The 19,878-nt window shown below is 44.0% G+C and overlaps 1 protein-coding gene across 1 annotated transcript in view; it reads right to left on the bottom strand.

Moving 5' to 3' along the window:
* The window catches only part of LOC135681773 (uncharacterized), a 47,896-nt gene that overhangs the window by 3,201 nt on the left and 24,817 nt on the right, over positions 1-19,878 (bottom strand). Inside the window, exons 26-31 of the mRNA XM_089111959.1 lie at positions 16,357-19,236; positions 12,655-14,787; positions 8,959-11,091; positions 5,055-7,370; positions 2,455-4,212; positions 115-1,612 (exon numbers count right to left, since the gene is read on the bottom strand). Of these exons, the coding sequence (XP_088968085.1) occupies positions 115-1,612; positions 2,455-4,212; positions 5,055-7,370; positions 8,959-11,091; positions 12,655-14,787; positions 16,357-19,236 (12,718 nt within the window). The remainder of the gene's footprint in view (positions 1-114; positions 1,613-2,454; positions 4,213-5,054; positions 7,371-8,958; positions 11,092-12,654; positions 14,788-16,356; positions 19,237-19,878) is intronic.

The raw sequence follows: 19,878 nt of genomic DNA, 5'->3' as shown, positions 1-19,878 counted from the left end.
GTTCAAAGAAACAAACGGAAACATAAGCAAGTATATGCAAGTACAAACAAGATACTAAAGATAGCCTTTTGCTACTGGAAAGGAAGAAAGTTAATAAAAAGAAGTATCACTCACGGGTTGTAGAAGGAACCACAGTTGTAAAGGATGGAGTGGCTGTTGTAATAGTTGTAAGAATGACCTTTGAACTGCTCACAGTAAATGTGTATGTAGTTGACAAAGATAATGAAGGTGTCTTTGTTGTTGACAAAGATGTAGTTGGTGGTGGTGGTGACACTGATGTTGTTGGTGGAGGTGCTGTACTTGGTGGTTGTGTTGTAGTTGGTGGTGGAGGCACAACAGACGTTGATGGAGTCGGTGGTGGTGCAACAGATGTTGTTGGTGGTGGTGGAGATGTTACTGATGTTGAAGGAGTTGGTGGTGGTGGTGCAACAGATGATGATGTTGGTGGTGGTGGTGACACTGATGTTGTTGGTGGAGGTGCTGTACTTGGTGGTTGTGTTGTAGTTGGTGGTGGAGGCACAACAGACGTTGATGGAGTCGGTGGTGGCGCAACAGATGTCGTTGGTGGTGGTGGAGATGTTACTGATGTTGAAGGAGTTGGTGGTGGTGGTGCAACAGACGATGTTGTTGGTGGTGGTGGTGACACTGATGTTGTTGGTGGAGGTGCTGTACTTGGTGGTTGTGTTGTAGTTGGTGGTGGAGGCACAACAGACGTTGATGGAGTCGGTGGTGGTGCAACAGATGTTGTTGGTGGTGGTGGAGATGTTACTGATGTTGAAGGAGTTGGTGGTGGTGGTGAAACAGACGATGTTGTTGGTGGTGGTGGTGACACTGATGTTGTTGGTGGAGGTGCTGTACTTGGTGGTTGTGTTGTAGTTGGTGGTGGAGGCACAACAGACGTTGATGGAGTCGGTGGTGGTGCAACAGATGTTGTTGGTGGTGGTGGAGATGTTACTGATGTTGAAGGAGTTGGTGGTGGTGGTGAAACAGACGATGTTGTTGGTGGTGGTGGTGACACTGATGTTGTTGGTGGAGGTGCTGTACTTGGTGGTTGTGTTGTAGTTGGTGGTGGAGGCACAACAGACGTTGATGGAGTCGGTGGTGGTGCAACAGATGTTGTTGGTGGTGGTGGAGATGTTACTGATGTTGAAGGAGTTGGTGGTGGTGGTGCAACAGACGATGTTGTTGGTGGTGGTGGTGACACTGATGTTGTTGGTGGAGGTGCTGTACTTGGTGGTTGTGTTGTAGTTGGTGGTGGAGGCACAACAGACGTTGATGGAGTCGGTGGTGGTGCAACAGATGTTGTTGGTGGTGGTGGAGATGTTACTGATGTTGAAGGAGTTGGTGGTGGTGGTGCAACAGACGATGTTGTTGGTGGTGGTGGTGACACTGATGTTGTTGGTGGAGGTGCTGTACTTGGTGGTTGTGTTGTAGTTGGTGGTGGAGGCACAACAGACGTTGATGGCGTCGGTGGTGGTGCAACAGATGTTGTTGGAGGTGGTGGAGATGTTATTATAGTAGACTGAGAGGGAGAAACGGTTGTCGATTCTATTTTGCTTCCAGGAGGTTGTGTTCTTGATCTTGTTAGTATTACTTCTGTTGTAATAGAGCTCTAGAAGTACGAGAAACATTTCTACTTGTGAAATATGAATAATGTTGTATTTTACGAGTGATGTTGTAGCATTTGATTTCACTTAGGGCTCTTATTTTAGCTGAAGTGTAGTTTTCGCACTGATAACGAACGGTTGATGCTTTCGTTCTTAATTTAAGTCATCATGTGTTGCTGTGATGCCTTGGGGAATTCCTGCGTATCATGTGGTCTGAAGCATGGGTTTATGCATAAAAGCATTGTCACTTGAATTCGATTTAATGATAATTCAGAAATTTGATTTTCGTTGTGGCTTGAGGCCATCAAGCTAATATAAAAGATTAGGGTTTTCAATAGGTTAATGGGGGCGACTTGGGTCGATACAGCAACAGCCAGTCGTTGTTCCTATCATCATTAAATGGAACCTCAAGACAGGATTCGATGGGAGATGTGACAATGTCTTCTAAGAGAGTTTTTATTTAGATTCGACTTGTCAAAAAACTATCTGGAAAGGCTAATGTAAACAGAAGACTTGATCTATTGATTACTACCCGTTGGGGAACCAAAACGAAATAAATGGCTTAATCACTACGCCATACGTGACGCAATGAAATTCCTACTTCAGAACTTAGTGAAAATGCAGATGGAATAGAGAGTGCACAAAACTAGCAAAACAGCGTCAAAGGACAAGTAGTTTCTTTCAATTCATTCCAATATTAAAAAGACTTTATCAAAAAAGATTACATTCCTTTAACGCATTACTTATTAGAAACAAGCGAGACTTAACAAAAAGGACCAACTGCCATCAACAAAATAATCCTATTGAAATCATTCGGATGAAGTAGTAAAAAGATATAAATACTTACACTTGAGACGGATACAGATGTTGAATGCACTGATGGTGGTGGACGGAACGAAGGAAAGGTTATCGAAGAAGTTCTTTGTGTATATAACGAATTGGTGACAAATGACGATGGAATGATTGTTTTCAAACTTAATGGAACATTCGAAGATACACTAACAGGAAGTTCTCTAGTAGATGAAGTTATTGGTGGTGGTGATGTTACTGATGTTGAAGGAGTTGGTGGTGGTGGTGACACTGATGTTGTTGGTGGAGGTGCTGTACTTGGTGGTTGTGTTGTAGTTGGTGGTGGAGGCACAACAGACGTTGATGGAGTCGGTGGTGGTGCAACAGATGTTGTTGGTGGTGGTGGAGATGTTACTGATGTTGAAGGAGTTGGTGGTGGTGGTGCAACAGACGATGTTGTTGGTGGTGGTGGTGACACTGATGTTGTTGGTGGAGGTGCTGTACTTGGTGGTTGTGTTGTAGTTGGTGGTGGAGGCACAACAGACGTTGATGGAGTCGGTGGTGGTGCAACAGATGTTGTTGGTGGTGGTGGCGATGTTACTGATGTTGAAGGAGTTGGTGGTGGTGGTGCAACAGACGATGTTGTTGGTGGTGGTGGTGACACTGATGTTGTTGGTGGAGGTGCTGTACTTGGTGGTTGTGTTGTAGTTGGTGGTGGAGGCACAACAGACGTTGATGGAGTCGGTGGTGGTGCAACAGATGTTGTTGGTGGTGGTGGAGATATTACTGATGTTGAAGGAGTTGGTGGTGGTGGTGCAACAGACGATGATGTTGGTGGTGGTGGTGACACTGATGTTGTTGGTGGAGGTGCTGTACTTGGTGGTTGTGTTGTAGTTGGTGGTGGAGGCACAACAGACGTTGATGGAGTCGGTGGTGGCGCAACAGATGTCGTTGGTGGTGGTGGAGATGTTACTGATGTTGAAGGAGTTGGTGGTGGTGGTGCAACAGACGATGTTGTTGGTGGTGGTGGTGACACTGATGTTGTTGGTGGAGGTGCTGTACTTGGTGGTTGTGTTGTAGTTGGTGGTGGAGGCACAACAGACGTTGATGGAGTCGGTGGTGGTGCAACAGATGTTGTTGGAGGTGGTGGAGATGTTACTGATGTTGAAGGAGTTGGTGGTGGTGGTGAAACAGACGATGTTGTTGGTGGTGGTGGTGACACTGATGTTGTTGGTGGAGGTGCTGTACTTGGTGGTTGTGTTGTAGTTGGTGGTGGAGGCACAACAGACGTTGATGGAGTCGGTGGTGGTGCAACAGATGTTGTTGGTGGTGGTGGAGATGTTACTGATGTTGAAGGAGTTGGTGGTGGTGGTGCAACAGACGATGTTGTTGGTGGTGGTGGTGACACTGATGTTGTTGGTGGAGGTGCTGTACTTGGTGGTTGTGTTGTAGTTGGTGGTGGAGGCACAACAGACGTTGATGGAGTCGGTGGTGGTGCAACAGATGTTGTTGGTGGTGGTGGAGATGTTACTGATGTTGAAGGAGTTGGTGGTGGTGGTGCAACAGACGATGATGTTGGTGGTGGTGGTGACACTGATGTTGTTGGTGGAGGTGCTGTACTTGGTGGTTGTGTTGTAGTTGGTGGTGGAGGCACAACAGACGTTGATGGCGTCGGTGGTGGTGCAACAGATGTTGTTGGAGGTGGTGGAGATGTTATTATAGTAGACTGAGAGGGAGAAACGGTTGTCGATTCTATTTTGCTTCCAGGAGGTTGTGTTCTTGATCTTGTTAGTATTACTTCTGTTGTAATAGAGCTCTAGAAGTACGAGAAACATTTCTACTTGTGAAATATGAATAATGTTGTATTTTACGAGTGATGTTGTAGCATTTGATTTCACTTAGGGCTCTTATTGTAGCTGAAGTGTAGTTTTCGCACTGATAACGAACGGTTGATGCTTTCGTTCTTAATATAAGTGATCATGTGTTGCTGTGATGCCTTGGGGAATTCCTGCGTATCATGTGGTCTGAAGCATGGGTTTATGCATAAAAGCATTGTCACTTGAATTCGATTTAATGATAAATCAGAAATTTGATTTTCGTTGTGGCTTGAGGCCATCAAGCTAATATAAAAGATTAGGGTTTTCAATAGGTTAATGGGGGCGACTTGGGTCGATACAGCAACAGCCAGTCGTTGTTCCTATCATCATTAAATGGAACCTCAAGACAGGATTCGATGGGAGATGTGACAATGTCTTCTAAGAGAGTTTTTATTTAGATTCGACTTGTCAAAAAACTATCTGGAAAGGCTAATGTAAACAGAAGACTTGATCTATTGATTACTACCCGTTGGGGAACCAAAACGAAATAAATGGCTTAATCACTACGCCATACGTGACGCAATGAAATTCCTACTTCAGAACTTAGTGAAAATGCAGATGGAATAGAGAGTGCACAAAACTAGCAAAACAGCGTCAAAGGACAAGTAGTTTCTTTCAATTCATTCCAATATTAAAAAGACTTTATCAAAAAAGATTACATTCCTTTAACGCATTACTTATTAGAAACAAGCGAGACTTAACAAAAAGGACCAACTGCCATCAACAAAATAATCCTATTGAAATCATTCGGATGAAGTAGTAAAAAGATATAAATACTTACACTTGAGACGGATACAGATGTTGAATGCACTGATGGTGGTGGACGGAACGAAGGAAAGGTTATCGAAGAAGTTCTTTGTGTATATAACGAATTGGTGACAAATGACGATGGAATGATTGTTTTCAAACTTAATGGAACATTCGAAGATACACTAACAGGAAGTTCTCTAGTAGATGAAGTTATTGGTGGTGGTGATGTTACTGATGTTGAAGGAGTTGGTGGTGGTGGTGACACTGATGTTGTTGGTGGAGGTGCTGTACTTGGTGGTTGTGTTGTAGTTGGTGGTGGAGGCACAACAGACGTTGATGGAGTCGGTGGTGGTGCAACAGATGTTGTTGGTGGTGGTGGAGATGTTACTGATGTTGAAGGAGTTGGTGGTGGTGGTGCAACAGACGATGTTGTTGGTGGTGGTGGTGACACTGATGTTGTTGGTGGAGGTGCTGTACTTGGTGGTTGTGTTGTAGTTGGTGGTGGAGGCACAACAGACGTTGATGGAGTCGGTGGTGGTGCAACAGATGTTGTTGGTGGTGGTGGCGATGTTACTGATGTTGAAGGAGTTGGTGGTGGTGGTGCAACAGACGATGTTGTTGGTGGTGGTGGTGACACTGATGTTGTTGGTGGAGGTGCTGTACTTGGTGGTTGTGTTGTAGTTGGTGGTGGAGGCACAACAGACGTTGATGGAGTCGGTGGTGGTGCAACAGATGTTGTTGGTGGTGGTGGAGATATTACTGATGTTGAAGGAGTTGGTGGTGGTGGTGCAACAGACGATGATGTTGGTGGTGGTGGTGACACTGATGTTGTTGGTGGAGGTGCTGTACTTGGTGGTTGTGTTGTAGTTGGTGGTGGAGGCACAACAGACGTTGATGGAGTCGGTGGTGGCGCAACAGATGTCGTTGGTGGTGGTGGAGATGTTACTGATGTTGAAGGAGTTGGTGGTGGTGGTGCAACAGACGATGTTGTTGGTGGTGGTGGTGACACTGATGTTGTTGGTGGAGGTGCTGTACTTGGTGGTTGTGTTGTAGTTGGTGGTGGAGGCACAACAGACGTTGATGGAGTCGGTGGTGGTGCAACAGATGTTGTTGGAGGTGGTGGAGATGTTACTGATGTTGAAGGAGTTGGTGGTGGTGGTGAAACAGACGATGTTGTTGGTGGTGGTGGTGACACTGATGTTGTTGGTGGAGGTGCTGTACTTGGTGGTTGTGTTGTAGTTGGTGGTGGAGGCACAACAGACGTTGATGGAGTCGGTGGTGGTGCAACAGATGTTGTTGGTGGTGGTGGAGATGTTACTGATGTTGAAGGAGTTGGTGGTGGTGGTGCAACAGACGATGTTGTTGGTGGTGGTGGTGACACTGATGTTGTTGGTGGAGGTGCTGTACTTGGTGGTTGTGTTGTAGTTGGTGGTGGAGGCACAACAGACGTTGATGGAGTCGGTGGTGGTGCAACAGATGTTGTTGGTGGTGGTGGAGATGTTACTGATGTTGAAGGAGTTGGTGGTGGTGGTGCAACAGACGATGATGTTGGTGGTGGTGGTGACACTGATGTTGTTGGTGGAGGTGCTGTACTTGGTGGTTGTGTTGTAGTTGGTGGTGGAGGCACAACAGACGTTGATGGCGTCGGTGGTGGTGCAACAGATGTTGTTGGAGGTGGTGGAGATGTTACTGATGTTGAAGGAGTTGGTGGTGGTGGTGAAACAGACGATGTTGTTGGTGGTGGTGGTGACACTGATGTTGTTGGTGGAGGTGCTGTACTTGGTGGTTGTGTTGTAGTTGGTGGTGGAGGCACAACAGACGTTGATGGAGTCGGTGGTGGTGCAACAGATGTTGTTGGTGGTGGTGGAGATGTTACTGATGTTGAAGGAGTTGGTGGTGGTGGTGCAACAGACGATGTTGTTGGTGGTGGTGGTGACACTGATGTTGTTGGTGGAGGTGCTGTACTTGGTGGTTGTGTTGTAGTTGGTGGTGGAGGCACAACAGACGTTGATGGAGTCGGTGGTGGTGCAACAGATGTTGTTGGTGGTGGTGGAGATGTTACTGATGTTGAAGGAGTTGGTGGTGGTGGTGCAACAGACGATGTTGTTGGTGGTGGTGGTGACACTGATGTTGTTGGTGGAGGTGCTGTACTTGGTGGTTGTGTTGTAGTTGGTGGTGGAGGCACAACAGACGTTGATGGCGTCGGTGGTGGTGCAACAGATGTTGTTGGAGGTGGTGGAGATGTTATTATAGTAGACTGAGAGGGAGAAACGGTTGTCGATTCTATTTTGCTTCCAGGAGGTTGTGTTCTTGATCTTGTTAGTATTACTTCTGTTGTAATAGAGCTCTAGAAGTACGAGAAACATTTCTACTTGTGAAATATGAATAATGTCTCAAAAGCTGATGCAAAAATCACTTAGATAAATGCTTCTGAGAAAAATATTGATATGAAATAATCGGAATGTTTTTATTAAACTGTTTCAAAAATTCTTAAACAAAAACAAGGAGGGAGTTGAATAGTATTAATAAAACAAATGCAGCCGAAATGAAGTAATGTTACAAAGCGGCTTTAAAGAATGATTTATTTTGAACCAAATTTTTCAAATAACACAAATGAATAGTATATAGGTTTGGCAGTTGAAAACAAAACGATTAGTTAAGCATGATGTCTATTTTTGATGGTCTAAAACATTCTGGCATCAAAATTGAATCATGATCACTTGAAAAAAGGCCCTTGTACTGATCTGGCTCGAACTCAGCCATTTAGGGCTAATTCAGCTTGTTTCAGAAGGACGACTTTCTTCACATTCAGGACAGATCTTTAACAATTGTTGATTGAATTTTCAAAAATCATATTTTTATTCAGATATTAAATGTGGTTATAACTTGATTAGTTGTAAAAAAAGGAAGGAATGGTGTTTGCTTGGAGATACTAGAAAAGAGGCAATTTAAACGTTGATTACAAGAAAACAAGAATTTTCTTCCGTTGGAAACGATGAGATTACAAAACGTTTTTATGTCGATTAAAAATGTTTCTTTCCAATAAATATCGATCAGAGTGAGATATTTTATGATAAAAATATGAAACATAGCTCTTAGATGTAAACAAAATGGTGATCAAATGAAATTTCGTCAGAGTTAATTTTACGAGTGATGTTGTAGCATTTGATTTCACTTAGGGCTCTTATTTTAGCTGAAGTGTAGTTTTCGCACTGATAACGAACGGTTGCTGCTTTCGTTCTTAATTTAAGTCATCATGTGTTGCTGTGATGCCTTGGGGAATTTCTGCGTATCATGTGGTCTGAAGCATGGGTTTATGCATAAAAGCATTGTCACTTGAATTAGATTTAATGATAATTCAGAAATTTAATTTATGTTGTAGCTGGAGGCCATCAAGCTATTATGAAGGATTAGGGTTTTCAATAGGTTAATTGGGGCGACTTGAGCCGATACATCAACAGCCAGTCGTTGTTCCTATCATCATTAAATGGAGCCTCAAGACAGGATTCGATGGGAGATGTGACAATGTCTTCTAAGAGAGTTTTTATTTAGATTCGACTTGTCAAAAAACTATCTGGAAAGGCTAATGTAAACAGAAGACTTGATCTATTGATTACTACCCGTTGGGGAACCAAAACGAAATAAATGGCTTAATCACTACGCCATACGTGACGCAATGAAATTCCTACTTCAGAACTTAGTGAAAATGCAGATGAAATAGAGAGTGCACAAAACTAGCAAAACAGCGTCAAAGGACAAGTAGTTTCTTTCAATTCATTCCAATATTAAAAAGACTTTATCAAAAAAGATTACATTCCTTTAACGCATTACTTATTAGAAACAAGCGAGACTTAACAAAAAGGACCAACTGCCATCAACAAAATAATCCTATTGAAATCATTCGGATGAAGTAGTAAAAAGATATAAATACTTACACTTGAGACGGATACAGATGTTGAATGCACTGATGGTGGTGGACGGAACGAAGGAAAGGTTATCGAAGAAGTTCTTTGTGTATATAACGAATTGGTGACAAATGACGATGGAATGATTGTTTTCAAACTTAACGGAACATTCGAAGATACACTAACAGGAAGTTCTCTAGTAGATGAAGTTATTGGGGGTGGTGGAGATGTTACTGATGTTGAAGGAGTTGGTGGTGGTGGTGACACTGATGTTGTTGGTGGAGGTGCTGTACTTGGTGGTTGTGTTGTAGTTGGTGGTGGAGGCACAACAGATGTCGATGGAGTGGGTGGAGGTGCAACAGATGTTGTTGGTGGTGGTGGAGATGTTACTGATGTTGAAGGAGTTGGTGGTGGTGGTGCAACAGACGATGTTGTTGGTGGTGGTGGTGACACTGATGTTGTTGGTGGAGGTGCTGTACTTGGTGGTTGTGTTGTAGTTGGTGGTGGAGGAACAACAGACGTTGATGGAGTCGGTGGTGGTGCAACAGATGTTGTTGGTGGTGGTGGAGATGTTACTGATGTTGAAGGAGTTGGTGGTGGTGGTGCAACAGACGATGTTGTTGGTGGTGGTGGTGACACTGATGTTGTTGGTGGAGGTGCTGTACTTGGTGGTTGTGTTGTAGTTGGTGGTGGAGGCACAACAGACGTTGATGGAGTCGGTGGTGGTGCAACAGATGTTGTTGGTGGTGGTGGAGATGTTACTGATGTTGAAGGAGTTGGTGGTGGTGGTGCAACAGACGATGATGTTGGTGGTGGTGGTGACACTGATGTTGTTGGTGGAGGTGCTGTACTTGGTGGTTGTGTTGTAGTTGGTGGTGGAGGAACAACAGACGTTGATGGAGTCGGTGGTGGTGCAACAGATGTTGTTGGTGGTGGTGGAGATGTTACTGATGTTGAAGGAGTTGGTGGTGGTGGTGCAACAGACGATGTTGTTGGTGGTGGTGGTGACACTGATGTTGTTGGTGGAGGTGCTGTACTTGGTGGTTGTGTTGTAGTTGGTGGTGGAGGCACAACAGACGTTGATGGAGTCGGTGGTGGTGCAACAGATGTTGTTGGTGGTGGTGGAGATGTTACTGATGTTGAAGGAGTTGGTGGTGGTGGTGCAACAGACGATGTTGTTGGTGGTGGTGGTGACACTGATGTTGTTGGTGGAGGTGCTGTACTTGGTGGTTGTGTTGTAGTTGGTGGTGGGGGCACAACAGACGTTGATGGAGTCGGTGGTGGTGCAACAGATGTTGTTGGTGGTGGTGGAGATGTTACTGATGTTGAAGGAGTTGGTGGTGGTGGTGCAACAGACGATGTTGTTGGTGGTGGTGGTGACACTGATGTTGTTGGTGGAGGTGCTGTACTTGGTGGTTGTGTTGTAGTTGGTGGTGGAGGCACAACAGACGTTGATGGAGTCGGTGGTGGTGCAACAGATGTTGTTGGTGGTGGTGGAGATGTTACTGATGTTGAAGGAGTTGGTGGTGGTGGTGCAACAGACGATGTTGTTGGTGGTGGTGGTGACACTGATGTTGTTGGTGGAGGTGCTGTACTTGGTGGTTGTGTTGTAGTTGGTGGTGGAGGCACAACAGACGTTGATGGAGTCGGTGGTGGTGCAACAGATGTTGTTGGTGGTGGTGGAGATGTTACTGATGTTGAAGGAGTTGGTGGTGGTGGTGCAACAGACGATGTTGTTGGTGGTGGTGGTGACACTGATGTTGTTGGTGGAGGTGCTGTACTTGGTGGTTGTGTTGTAGTTGGTGGTGGAGGCACAACAGACGTCGATGGAGTCGGTGGTGGTGCAACAGATGTTGTTGGTGGTGGTGGAGATGTTACTGATGTTGAAGGAGTTGGTGGTGGTGGTGCAACAGACGATGTTGTTGGTGGTGGTGGTGACACTGATGTTGTTGGTGGAGGTGCTGTACTTGGTGGTTGTGTTGTAGTTGGTGGTGGAGGCACAACAGACGTCGATGGCGTCGGTGGTGGTGCAACAGATGTTGTTGGAGGTGGTGGAGATGTTATTATAGTAGACTGAGAGGGAGAAACGGTTGTCGATTCTATTTTGCTTCCAGGAGGTTGTGTTCTTGATCTTGTTAGTATTACTTCTGTTGTAATAGAGCTCTAGAAGTACGAGAAACATGTCTCAAAAGCTGATGCAAAAATCACTTAGATAAATGCTTCTGAGAAAAATATTGATATGAAATAATCGGAATGTTTTTATTAAACTGTTTTAAAAATTCTTAAACAAAAACAAGGAGGGAGTTGAATAGTATTAATAAAACAAATGCAGCGGAAATGAAGTAATGTTACAAAGCGGCTTTAAAGAATGATTTAATTTGAACCAAATTTTTCAAATAACACACATGAATAGTATATAGGTTTGGCAGTTGAAAACAAAACGATTAGTTAAGCATGATGTCTATTTTTGATGGTCTAAAACATTCTGGCATCAAAATTGAATCATGATCACTTGAAAAAAGGCCCTGGTACTGATCTGGCTCGAACTCAGCCATTTAGGGCTAATTCAGCTTGTTTCAGAAGGACGACTTTCTTCACATTCAGGACAGATCTTTAACAATTGTTGATTGAATTTTCAAAAATCATATTTTTATCCAGATATTTCATGTGGTTATAACTTGATTAGTTGTAAAAAAGGAAGGAATGGTGTTTGCTTGGAGATACTAGAAAAGAGGCAATTTAAACGTTGATCACAAGAAAACAAGAATTTTCTTCCGTTGGAAACGATGAGATTACAAAACGTTTTTATGTCGATTAAAAATGTTTCTTTCCAATAAATATCGATCAGAGTGAGATATTTTATGATAAAAATATGAAACATAGCTCTTAGATGTAAACAAAATGGTGATCAAATGAAATTTCGTCAGAGTTAATTTTACGAGTGATGTTGTAGCATTTGATTTCACTTAGGGCTCTTATTTTAGCTGAAGTGTAGTTTTCGCACTGATAACGAACGGTTGATGCTTTCGTTCTTAATTTAAGTCATCATGTGTTGCTGTGATGCCTTGGGGAATTCCTGCGTATCATGTGGTCTGAAGCATGGGTTTATGCATAAAAGCATTGTCACTTGAATTCGATTTAATGATAATTCAGAAATTTGATTTTCGTTGTGGCTTGAGGCCATCAAGCTAATATAAAAGATTAGGGTTTTCAATAGGTTAATGGGGGCGACTTGGGTCGATACAGCAACAGCCAGTCGTTGTTCCTATCATCATTAAATGGAACCTCAAGACAGGATTCGATGGGAGATGTGACAATATCTTCTAAGAGAGTTTTTATTTAGATTCGACTTGTCAAAAAACTATCTGGAAAGGCTAATGTAAACAGAAGACTTGATCTATTGATTACTACCCGTTGGGGAACCAAAACGAAATAAATGGCTTAATCACTACGCCATACGTGACGCAATGAAATTCCTACTTCAGAACTTAGTGAAAATGCAGATGGAATAGAGAGTGCACAAAACTAGCAAAACAGCGTCAAAGGACAAGTAGTTTCTTTCAATTCATTCCAATATTAAAAAGACTTTATCAAAAAAGATTACATTCCTTTAACGCATTACTTATTAGAAACAAGCGAGACTTAACAAAAAGGACCAACTGCCATCAACAAAATAATTCTATTGAAATCATTCGGATGAAGTAGTAAAAAGATATAAATACTTACACTTGAGACGGATACAGATGTTGAATGCACTGATGGTGGTGGACGGAACGAGGGAAAGGTTATCGAAGAAGTTCTTTGTGTATATAACGAATTGGTGACAAATGACGATGGAATGATTGTTTTCAAACTTAACGGAACATTCGAAGATACACTAACAGGAAGTTCTCTAGTAGATGAAGTTATTGGTGGTGGTGGAGATGTTACTGATGTTGAAGGAGTTGGTGGTGGTGGTGACACTGATGTTGTTGGTGGAGGTGCTGTACTTGGTGGTTGTGTTGTAGTTGGTGGTGGAGGCACAACAGACGTTGATGGAGTCGGTGGTGGTGCAACAGATGTTGTTGGTGGTGGTGGAGATGTTACTGATGTTGAAGGAGTTGGTGGTGGTGGTGCAACAGACGATGTTGTTGGTGGTGGTGGTGACACTGATGTTGTTGGTGGAGGTGCTGTACTTGGTGGTTGTGTTGTAGTTGGTGGTGGAGGCACAACAGACGTTGATGGAGTCGGTGGTGGTGCAACAGATGTTGTTGGTGGTGGTGGAGATGTTACTGATGTTGAAGGAGTTGGTGGTGGTGGTGCAACAGACGATGTTGTTGGTGGTGGTGGTGACACTGATGTTGTTGGTGGAGGTGCTGTACTTGGTGGTTGTGTTGTAGTTGGTGGTGGAGGCACAACAGACGTCGATGGAGTCGGTGGTGGTGCAACAGATGTTGTTGGTGGTGGTGGAGATGTTACTGATGTTGAAGGAGTTGGTGGTGGTGGTGCAACAGACGATGTTGTTGGTGGTGGTGGTGACACTGATGTTGTTGGTGGAGGTGCTGTACTTGGTGGTTGTGTTGTAGTTGGTGGTGGAGGCACAACAGACGTTGATGGAGTCGGTGGTGGTGCAACAGATGTTGTTGGTGGTGGTGGAGATGTTACTGATGTTGAAGGAGTTGGTGTTGGTGGTGTAACAGACGATGTTGTTGGTGGTGGTGGTGACACTGATGTTGTTGGTGGAGGTGCTGTACTTGGTGGTTGTGTTGTAGTTGGTGGTGGAGGCACAACAGACGTTGATGGAGTCGGTGGTGGTGCAACAGATGTTGTTGGTGGTGGTGGAGATGTTACTGATGTTGAAGGAGTTGGTGGTGGTGGTGCAACAGACGATGATGTTGGTGGTGGTGGTGACACTGATGTTGTTGGTGGAGGTGCTGTACTTGGTGGTTGTGTTGTAGTTGGTGGTGGAGGAACAACAGACGTTGATGGAGTCGGTGGTGGCGCAACAGATGTCGTTGGTGGTGGTGGAGATGTTACTGATGTTGAAGGAGTTGGTGGTGGTGGTGCAACAGACGATGTTGTTGGTGGTGGTGGTGACACTGATGTTGTTGGTGGAGGTGCTGTACTTGGTGGTTGTGTTGTAGTTGGTGGTGGAGGCACAACAGACGTTGATGGAGTCGGTGGTGGTGCAACAGATGTTGTTGGTGGTGGTGGAGATGTTACTGATGTTGAAGGAGTTGGTGGTGGTGGTGAAACAGACGATGTTGTTGGTGGTGGTGGTGACACTGATGTTGTTGGTGGAGGTGCTGTACTTGGTGGTTGTGTTGTAGTTGGTGGTGGAGGCACAACAGACGTTGATGGAGTCGGTGGTGGTGCAACAGATGTTGTTGGTGGTGGTGGAGATGTTACTGATGTTGAAGGAGTTGGTGGTGGTGGTGCAACAGACGATGTTGTTGGTGGTGGTGGTGACACTGATGTTGTTGGTGGAGGTGCTGTACTTGGTGGTTGTGTTGTAGTTGGTGGTGGAGGCACAACAGACGTTGATGGAGTCGGTGGTGGTGCAACAGATGTTGTTGGTGGTGGTGGAGATGTTACTGATGTTGAAGGAGTTGGTGGTGGTGGTGCAACAGACGATGATGTTGGTGGTGGTGGTGACACTGATGTTGTTGGTGGAGGTGCTGTACTTGGTGGTTGTGTTGTAGTTGGTGGTGGAGGCACAACAGACGTTGATGGCGTCGGTGGTGGTGCAACAGATGTTGTTGGAGGTGGTGGAGATGTTATTATAGTAGACTGAGAGGGAGAAACGGTTGTCGATTCTATTTTGCTTCCAGGAGGTTGTGTTCTTGATCTTGTTAGTATTACTTCTGTTGTAATAGAGCTCTAGAAGTACGAGAAACATTTCTACTTGTGAAATATGAATAATGTCTCAAAAGCTGCTGCAAAAGTCACTTAGATAAATGTTTGTGAGAAAAATAATGATATGAAATAATCGGAATGTTTTTATTAAACTGTTTCAAAAGTTCTTGAACAAAAACAAGGAGGGAGTTGAATAGTATTAATAAAACAAATTCAGCGGAAATGAAGTAATGTTACAAAGCGGCTTTAAAGAATGATTTAATTTGAACCAATTTTTTTAAATAACACAAATGAATAGTGTATAGGTTTGACAGTTGAAAACAAAACGATTAGTTAAGCATGATGTCTATTTTTGATGGTCTAAAACATTCTGGCATCAAAATTGAATCATGATCACTTGAAAAAAGGCCCTGGTACTGATCTGGCTCGAACTCAGCCATTTAGGACTAATTCAGCTTGTTTCAGAAGGACGACTTTCTTCACATGCAGGACAGATCTTTAACAATTGTTGAATGAATTTTCAAAAATCATATTTTTTATCCAGATATTTCATGTAGTTATAACTTGATTAGTTGTAAATTTAAACGATACTAGAAAAGAGGCAATTTAAACGTTGATTACAAGAAAACAAGAATTTTCTTCCGTTGGAAACGATGAGATTACCAAACGTTTTTATGTCGATTAAAAATGTTTCTTTCCAATAAATATCGATCGGAGTGAGATATTTTATGATAAAAATATGAAACATAGCTCTTAGATGTAAGCAAAATGGTGATCAAATGAAATTTCGTCAGAGTTAGTTTTACGAGTGATGTTGTAGCATTTGATTTCACTTAGAGCTCTTATTTTAGCTGAAGTGTAGTTTTCGCACTGATAACGAACGGTTGCTGCTTTCGTTCTTAATTTAAGTCATGATGTGTTGCTGTGATGCCTTGGGGAATTTCTGCGTATCATGTGGTCTGAAGCATGGGTTTATGCATAAAAGCATTGTCACTTGAATTAGATTTAATGATAATTCAGAAATTTAATTTTTGTTGTAGCTGGAGGCCATCAAGCTATTATGAAGGATTAGGGTTTTCAATAGGTTAATTGGGGCGACTTGAGCCGATACATCAACAGCCAGTCGTTGTTCCTATCATCATTAAATGGAGCCTCAAGACAGGATTCGATGGGAGATGTGACAATGTCTTCTAAGAGAGTTTTTATTTAGATTCGACTTGTCAAAAAACTATCTGGAAAGGCTAATGTAAACAGAAGACTTGATCTATTGATTACTACCCGTTGGGGAACCAAAACGAAATAAATGGCTTAATCACTACGCCATACATGACGCAATGAAATTCCTACTTCAGAACTTAGTGAAAATGCAGATGGAATAGAGAGTGCACAAAACTAGCAAAACAGCGTCAAAGGACAAGTAGTTTCTTTCAATTCATTCCAATATTAAAAAGACTTTATCAAAAAAGATTACATTCCTTTAACGCATTACTTATTAGAAACAAGCGAGACTTAACAAAAAGGACCAACTGCCATCAACAAAATAATCCTATTGAAATCATTCGGATGAAGTAGTAAAAAGATATAAATACTTACACTTGAGACGGATACAGATGTTGAATGCACTGATGGTGGTGGACGGAACGAAGGGAAGGTTATCGAAGAAGTTCTTTGTGTATATAACGAATTGGTGACAAATGACGATGGAATGATTGTTTTCAAACTTAACGGAACATTCGAAGATACACTAACAGGAAGTTCTCTAGTAGATGAAGTTATTGGTGGTGGTGGAGATGTTACTGATGTTGAAGGAGTTGGTGGTGGTGGTGACACTGATGTTGTTGGTGGAGGTGCTGTACTTGGTGGTTGTGTTGTAGTTGGTGGTGGAGGCACAACAGATGTCGATGGAGTGGGTGGTGGTGCAACAGATGTTGTTGGTGGTGGTGGAGATGTTACTGATGTTGAAGGAGTTGGTGGTGGTGGTGCAACAGACGATGTTGTTGGTGGTGGTGGTGACACTGATGTTGTTGGTGGAGGTGCTGTACTTGGTGGTTGTGTTGTAGTTGGTGGTGGAGGCACAACAGACGTTGATGGAGTCGGTGGTGGCGCAACAGATGTTGTTGGTGGTGGTGGAGATGTTACTGATGTTGAAGGAGTTGGTGGTGGTGGTGCAACAGACGATGTTGTTGGTGGTGGTGGTGACACTGATGTTGTTGGTGGAGGTGCTGTACTTGGTGGTTGTGTTGTAGTTGGTGGTGGAGGCACAACAGACGTTGATGGAGTCGGTGGTGGTGCAACAGATGTTGTTGGTGGTGGTGGAGATGTTACTGATGTTGAAGGAGTTGGTGGTGGTGGTGCAACAGACGATGTTGTTGGTGGTGGTGGTGACACTGATGTTGTTGGTGGAGGTGCTGTACTTGGTGGTTGTGTTGTAGTTGGTGGTGGAGGCACAACAGACGTTGATGGAGTCGGAGGTGGCGCAACAGATGTTGTTGGTGGTGGTGGAGATGTTACTGATGTTGAAGGAGTTGGTGGTGGTGGTGCAACAGACGATGATGTTGGTGGTGGTGGTGATACTGATGTTGTTGGTGGAGGTGCTGTACTTGGTGGTTGTGTTGTAGTTGGTGGTGGAGGCACAACAGATGTCGATGGAGTGGGTGGTGGTGCAACAGATGTTGTTGGTGGTGGTGGAGATGTTACTGATGTTGAAGGAGTTGGTGGTGGTGGTGCAACAGACGATGTTGTTGGTGGTGGTGGTGACACTGATGTTGTTGGTGGAGGTGCTGTACTTGGTGGTTGTGTTGTAGTTGGTGGTGGAGGCACAACAGACGTCGATGGAGTCGGTGGTGGTGCAACAGATGTTGTTGGTGGTGGTGGAGATGTTACTGATGTTGAAGGAGTTGGTGGTGGTGGTGCAACAGACGATGTTGTTGGTGGTGGTGGTGACACTGATGTTGTTGGTGGAGGTGCTGTACTTGGTGGTTGTGTTGTAGTTGGTGGTGGAGGCACAACAGACGTTGATGGAGTCGGAGGTGGCGCAACAGATGTTGTTGGTGGTGGTGGAGATGTTACTGATGTTGAAGGAGTTGGTGGTGGTGGTGCAACAGACGATGATGTTGGTGGTGGTGGTGACACTGATGTTGTTGGTGGAGGTGCTGTACTTGGTGGTTGTGTTGTAGTTGGTGGTGGAGGCACAACAGATGTCGATGGAGTGGGTGGTGGTGCAACAGATGTTGTTGGTGGTGGTGGAGATGTTACTGATGTTGAAGGAGTTGGTGGTGGTGGTGCAACAGACGATGTTGTTGGTGGTGGTGGTGACACTGATGTTGTTGGTGGAGGTGCTGTACTTGGTGGTTGTGTTGTAGTTGGTGGTGGAGGCACAACAGACGTCGATGGAGTCGGTGGTGGTGCAACAGATGTTGTTGGTGGTGGTGGAGATGTTACTGATGTTGAAGGAGTTGGTGGTGGTGGTGCAACAGACGATGTTGTTGGTGGTGGTGGTGACACTGATGTTGTTGGTGGAGGTGCTGTACTTGGTGGTTGTGTTGTAGTTGGTGGTGGAGGCACAACAGACGTCGATGGAGTCGGTGGTGGTGCAACAGATGTTGTTGGTGGTGGTGGAGATGTTACTGATGTTGAAGGAGTTGGTGGTGGTGGTGCAACAGACGATGTTGTTGGTGGTGGTGGTGACACTGATGTTGTTGGTGGAGGTGCTGTACTTGGTGGTTGTGTTGTAGTTGGTGGTGGAGGCACAACAGACGTTGATGGAGTCGGTGGTGGTGCAACAGATGTTGTTGGTGGTGGTGGAGATGTTACTGATGTTGAAGGAGTTGGTGGTGGTGGTGCAACAGACGATGTTGTTGGTGGTGGTGGTGACACTGATGTTGTTGGTGGAGGTGCTGTACTTGGTGGTTGTGTTGTAGTTGGTGGTGGAGGCACAAGAGATGTCGATGGAGTGGGTGGAGGTGCAACAGATGTTGTTGGTGGTGGTGGAGATGTTACTGATGTTGAAGGAGTTGGTGGTGGTGGTGCAACAGACGATGTTGTTGGTGGTGGTGGTGACACTGATGTTGTTGGTGGAGGTGCTGTACTTGGTGGTTGTGTTGTAGTTGGTGGTGGAGGCACAACAGACGTCGATGGAGTCGGTGGTGGTGCAACAGATGTTGTTGGTGGTGGTGGAGATGTTACTGATGTTGAAGGAGTTGGTGGTGGTGGTGCAACAGACGATGTTGTTGGTGGTGGTGGTGACACTGATGTTGTTGGTGGAGGTGCTGTACTTGGTGGTTGTGTTGTAGTTGGTGGTGGAGGCACAACAGTTGTTGATGGAGTCGGAGGTGGTGCAACAGATGTTGTTGGAGGAGGTGGTGTTGCAACAGATGTTGTTTGAGGTGGTGGTGATACTACAGTCGTTTCTATTTTGCTTCCAGGGGGTCTTGTTTCTGACTTGCTAATTACCACTTCAGTAGTGATGGTGCTCTGCGAGAAAATGTTTTTGAGAATACCTACTTTGAAGTGAGTGGGCTATAATGTGTTGTTAGTTAATGCTAAGTTGCTATGATTTTGGAGTAAATAATATTATTCTTTTTTCGAAAAGGCAAAGAAATTGAAATGAGAACTGAAAGACTTTGGACATTAAGAAAGTTTAAGAGCAATGAATGGAAATGAAGGAAGAAAATCTTGACGAAAGAGTAATGAATTGATCATAGATTTTGCCAAAGTGTTCATAGTTGTAAACATGCTATCTACAAAAAAACTCTAGAATCTTTAGAAAAATGACGTAATTGGGAAAAATATTTACAATCCATTAAAAAAATTTACAAAACTTTAAATAACAATTTTCAAAGTCAATTTAAAGATATCAGAATCAAAAAGTTATAATCGTTGATGGAAATCCACAAAAACTAGATTCCCTAATTCACGTAAGAAGAAGTGATGAAAGTTTTCAAAAAGTTAAACGATAATCGGTCAGCTTGAAATGACAATGCATCTGCAAAATTGATAAACTATGATTCTGATGCAGTTTGAAAATTCTTCTGACTAGCAAGGTTTTCGCAAAACATACAGAAAGCGAGGAGACGGACTTTCAGTCTCTTTACCAAAGCCAGGAAAGGTCAACGT

Source organism: Rhopilema esculentum, chromosome 12, assembly GCF_057945365.1.
Source record: "Rhopilema esculentum isolate cy_ngs chromosome 12, ASM5794536v1, whole genome shotgun sequence".
NCBI lineage: Eukaryota > Metazoa > Cnidaria > Scyphozoa > Rhizostomeae > Rhizostomatidae > Rhopilema > Rhopilema esculentum.
Note: the sequence above shows the minus strand (reverse complement) of the source record. Positions and strands in the feature narration are given on the sequence as shown.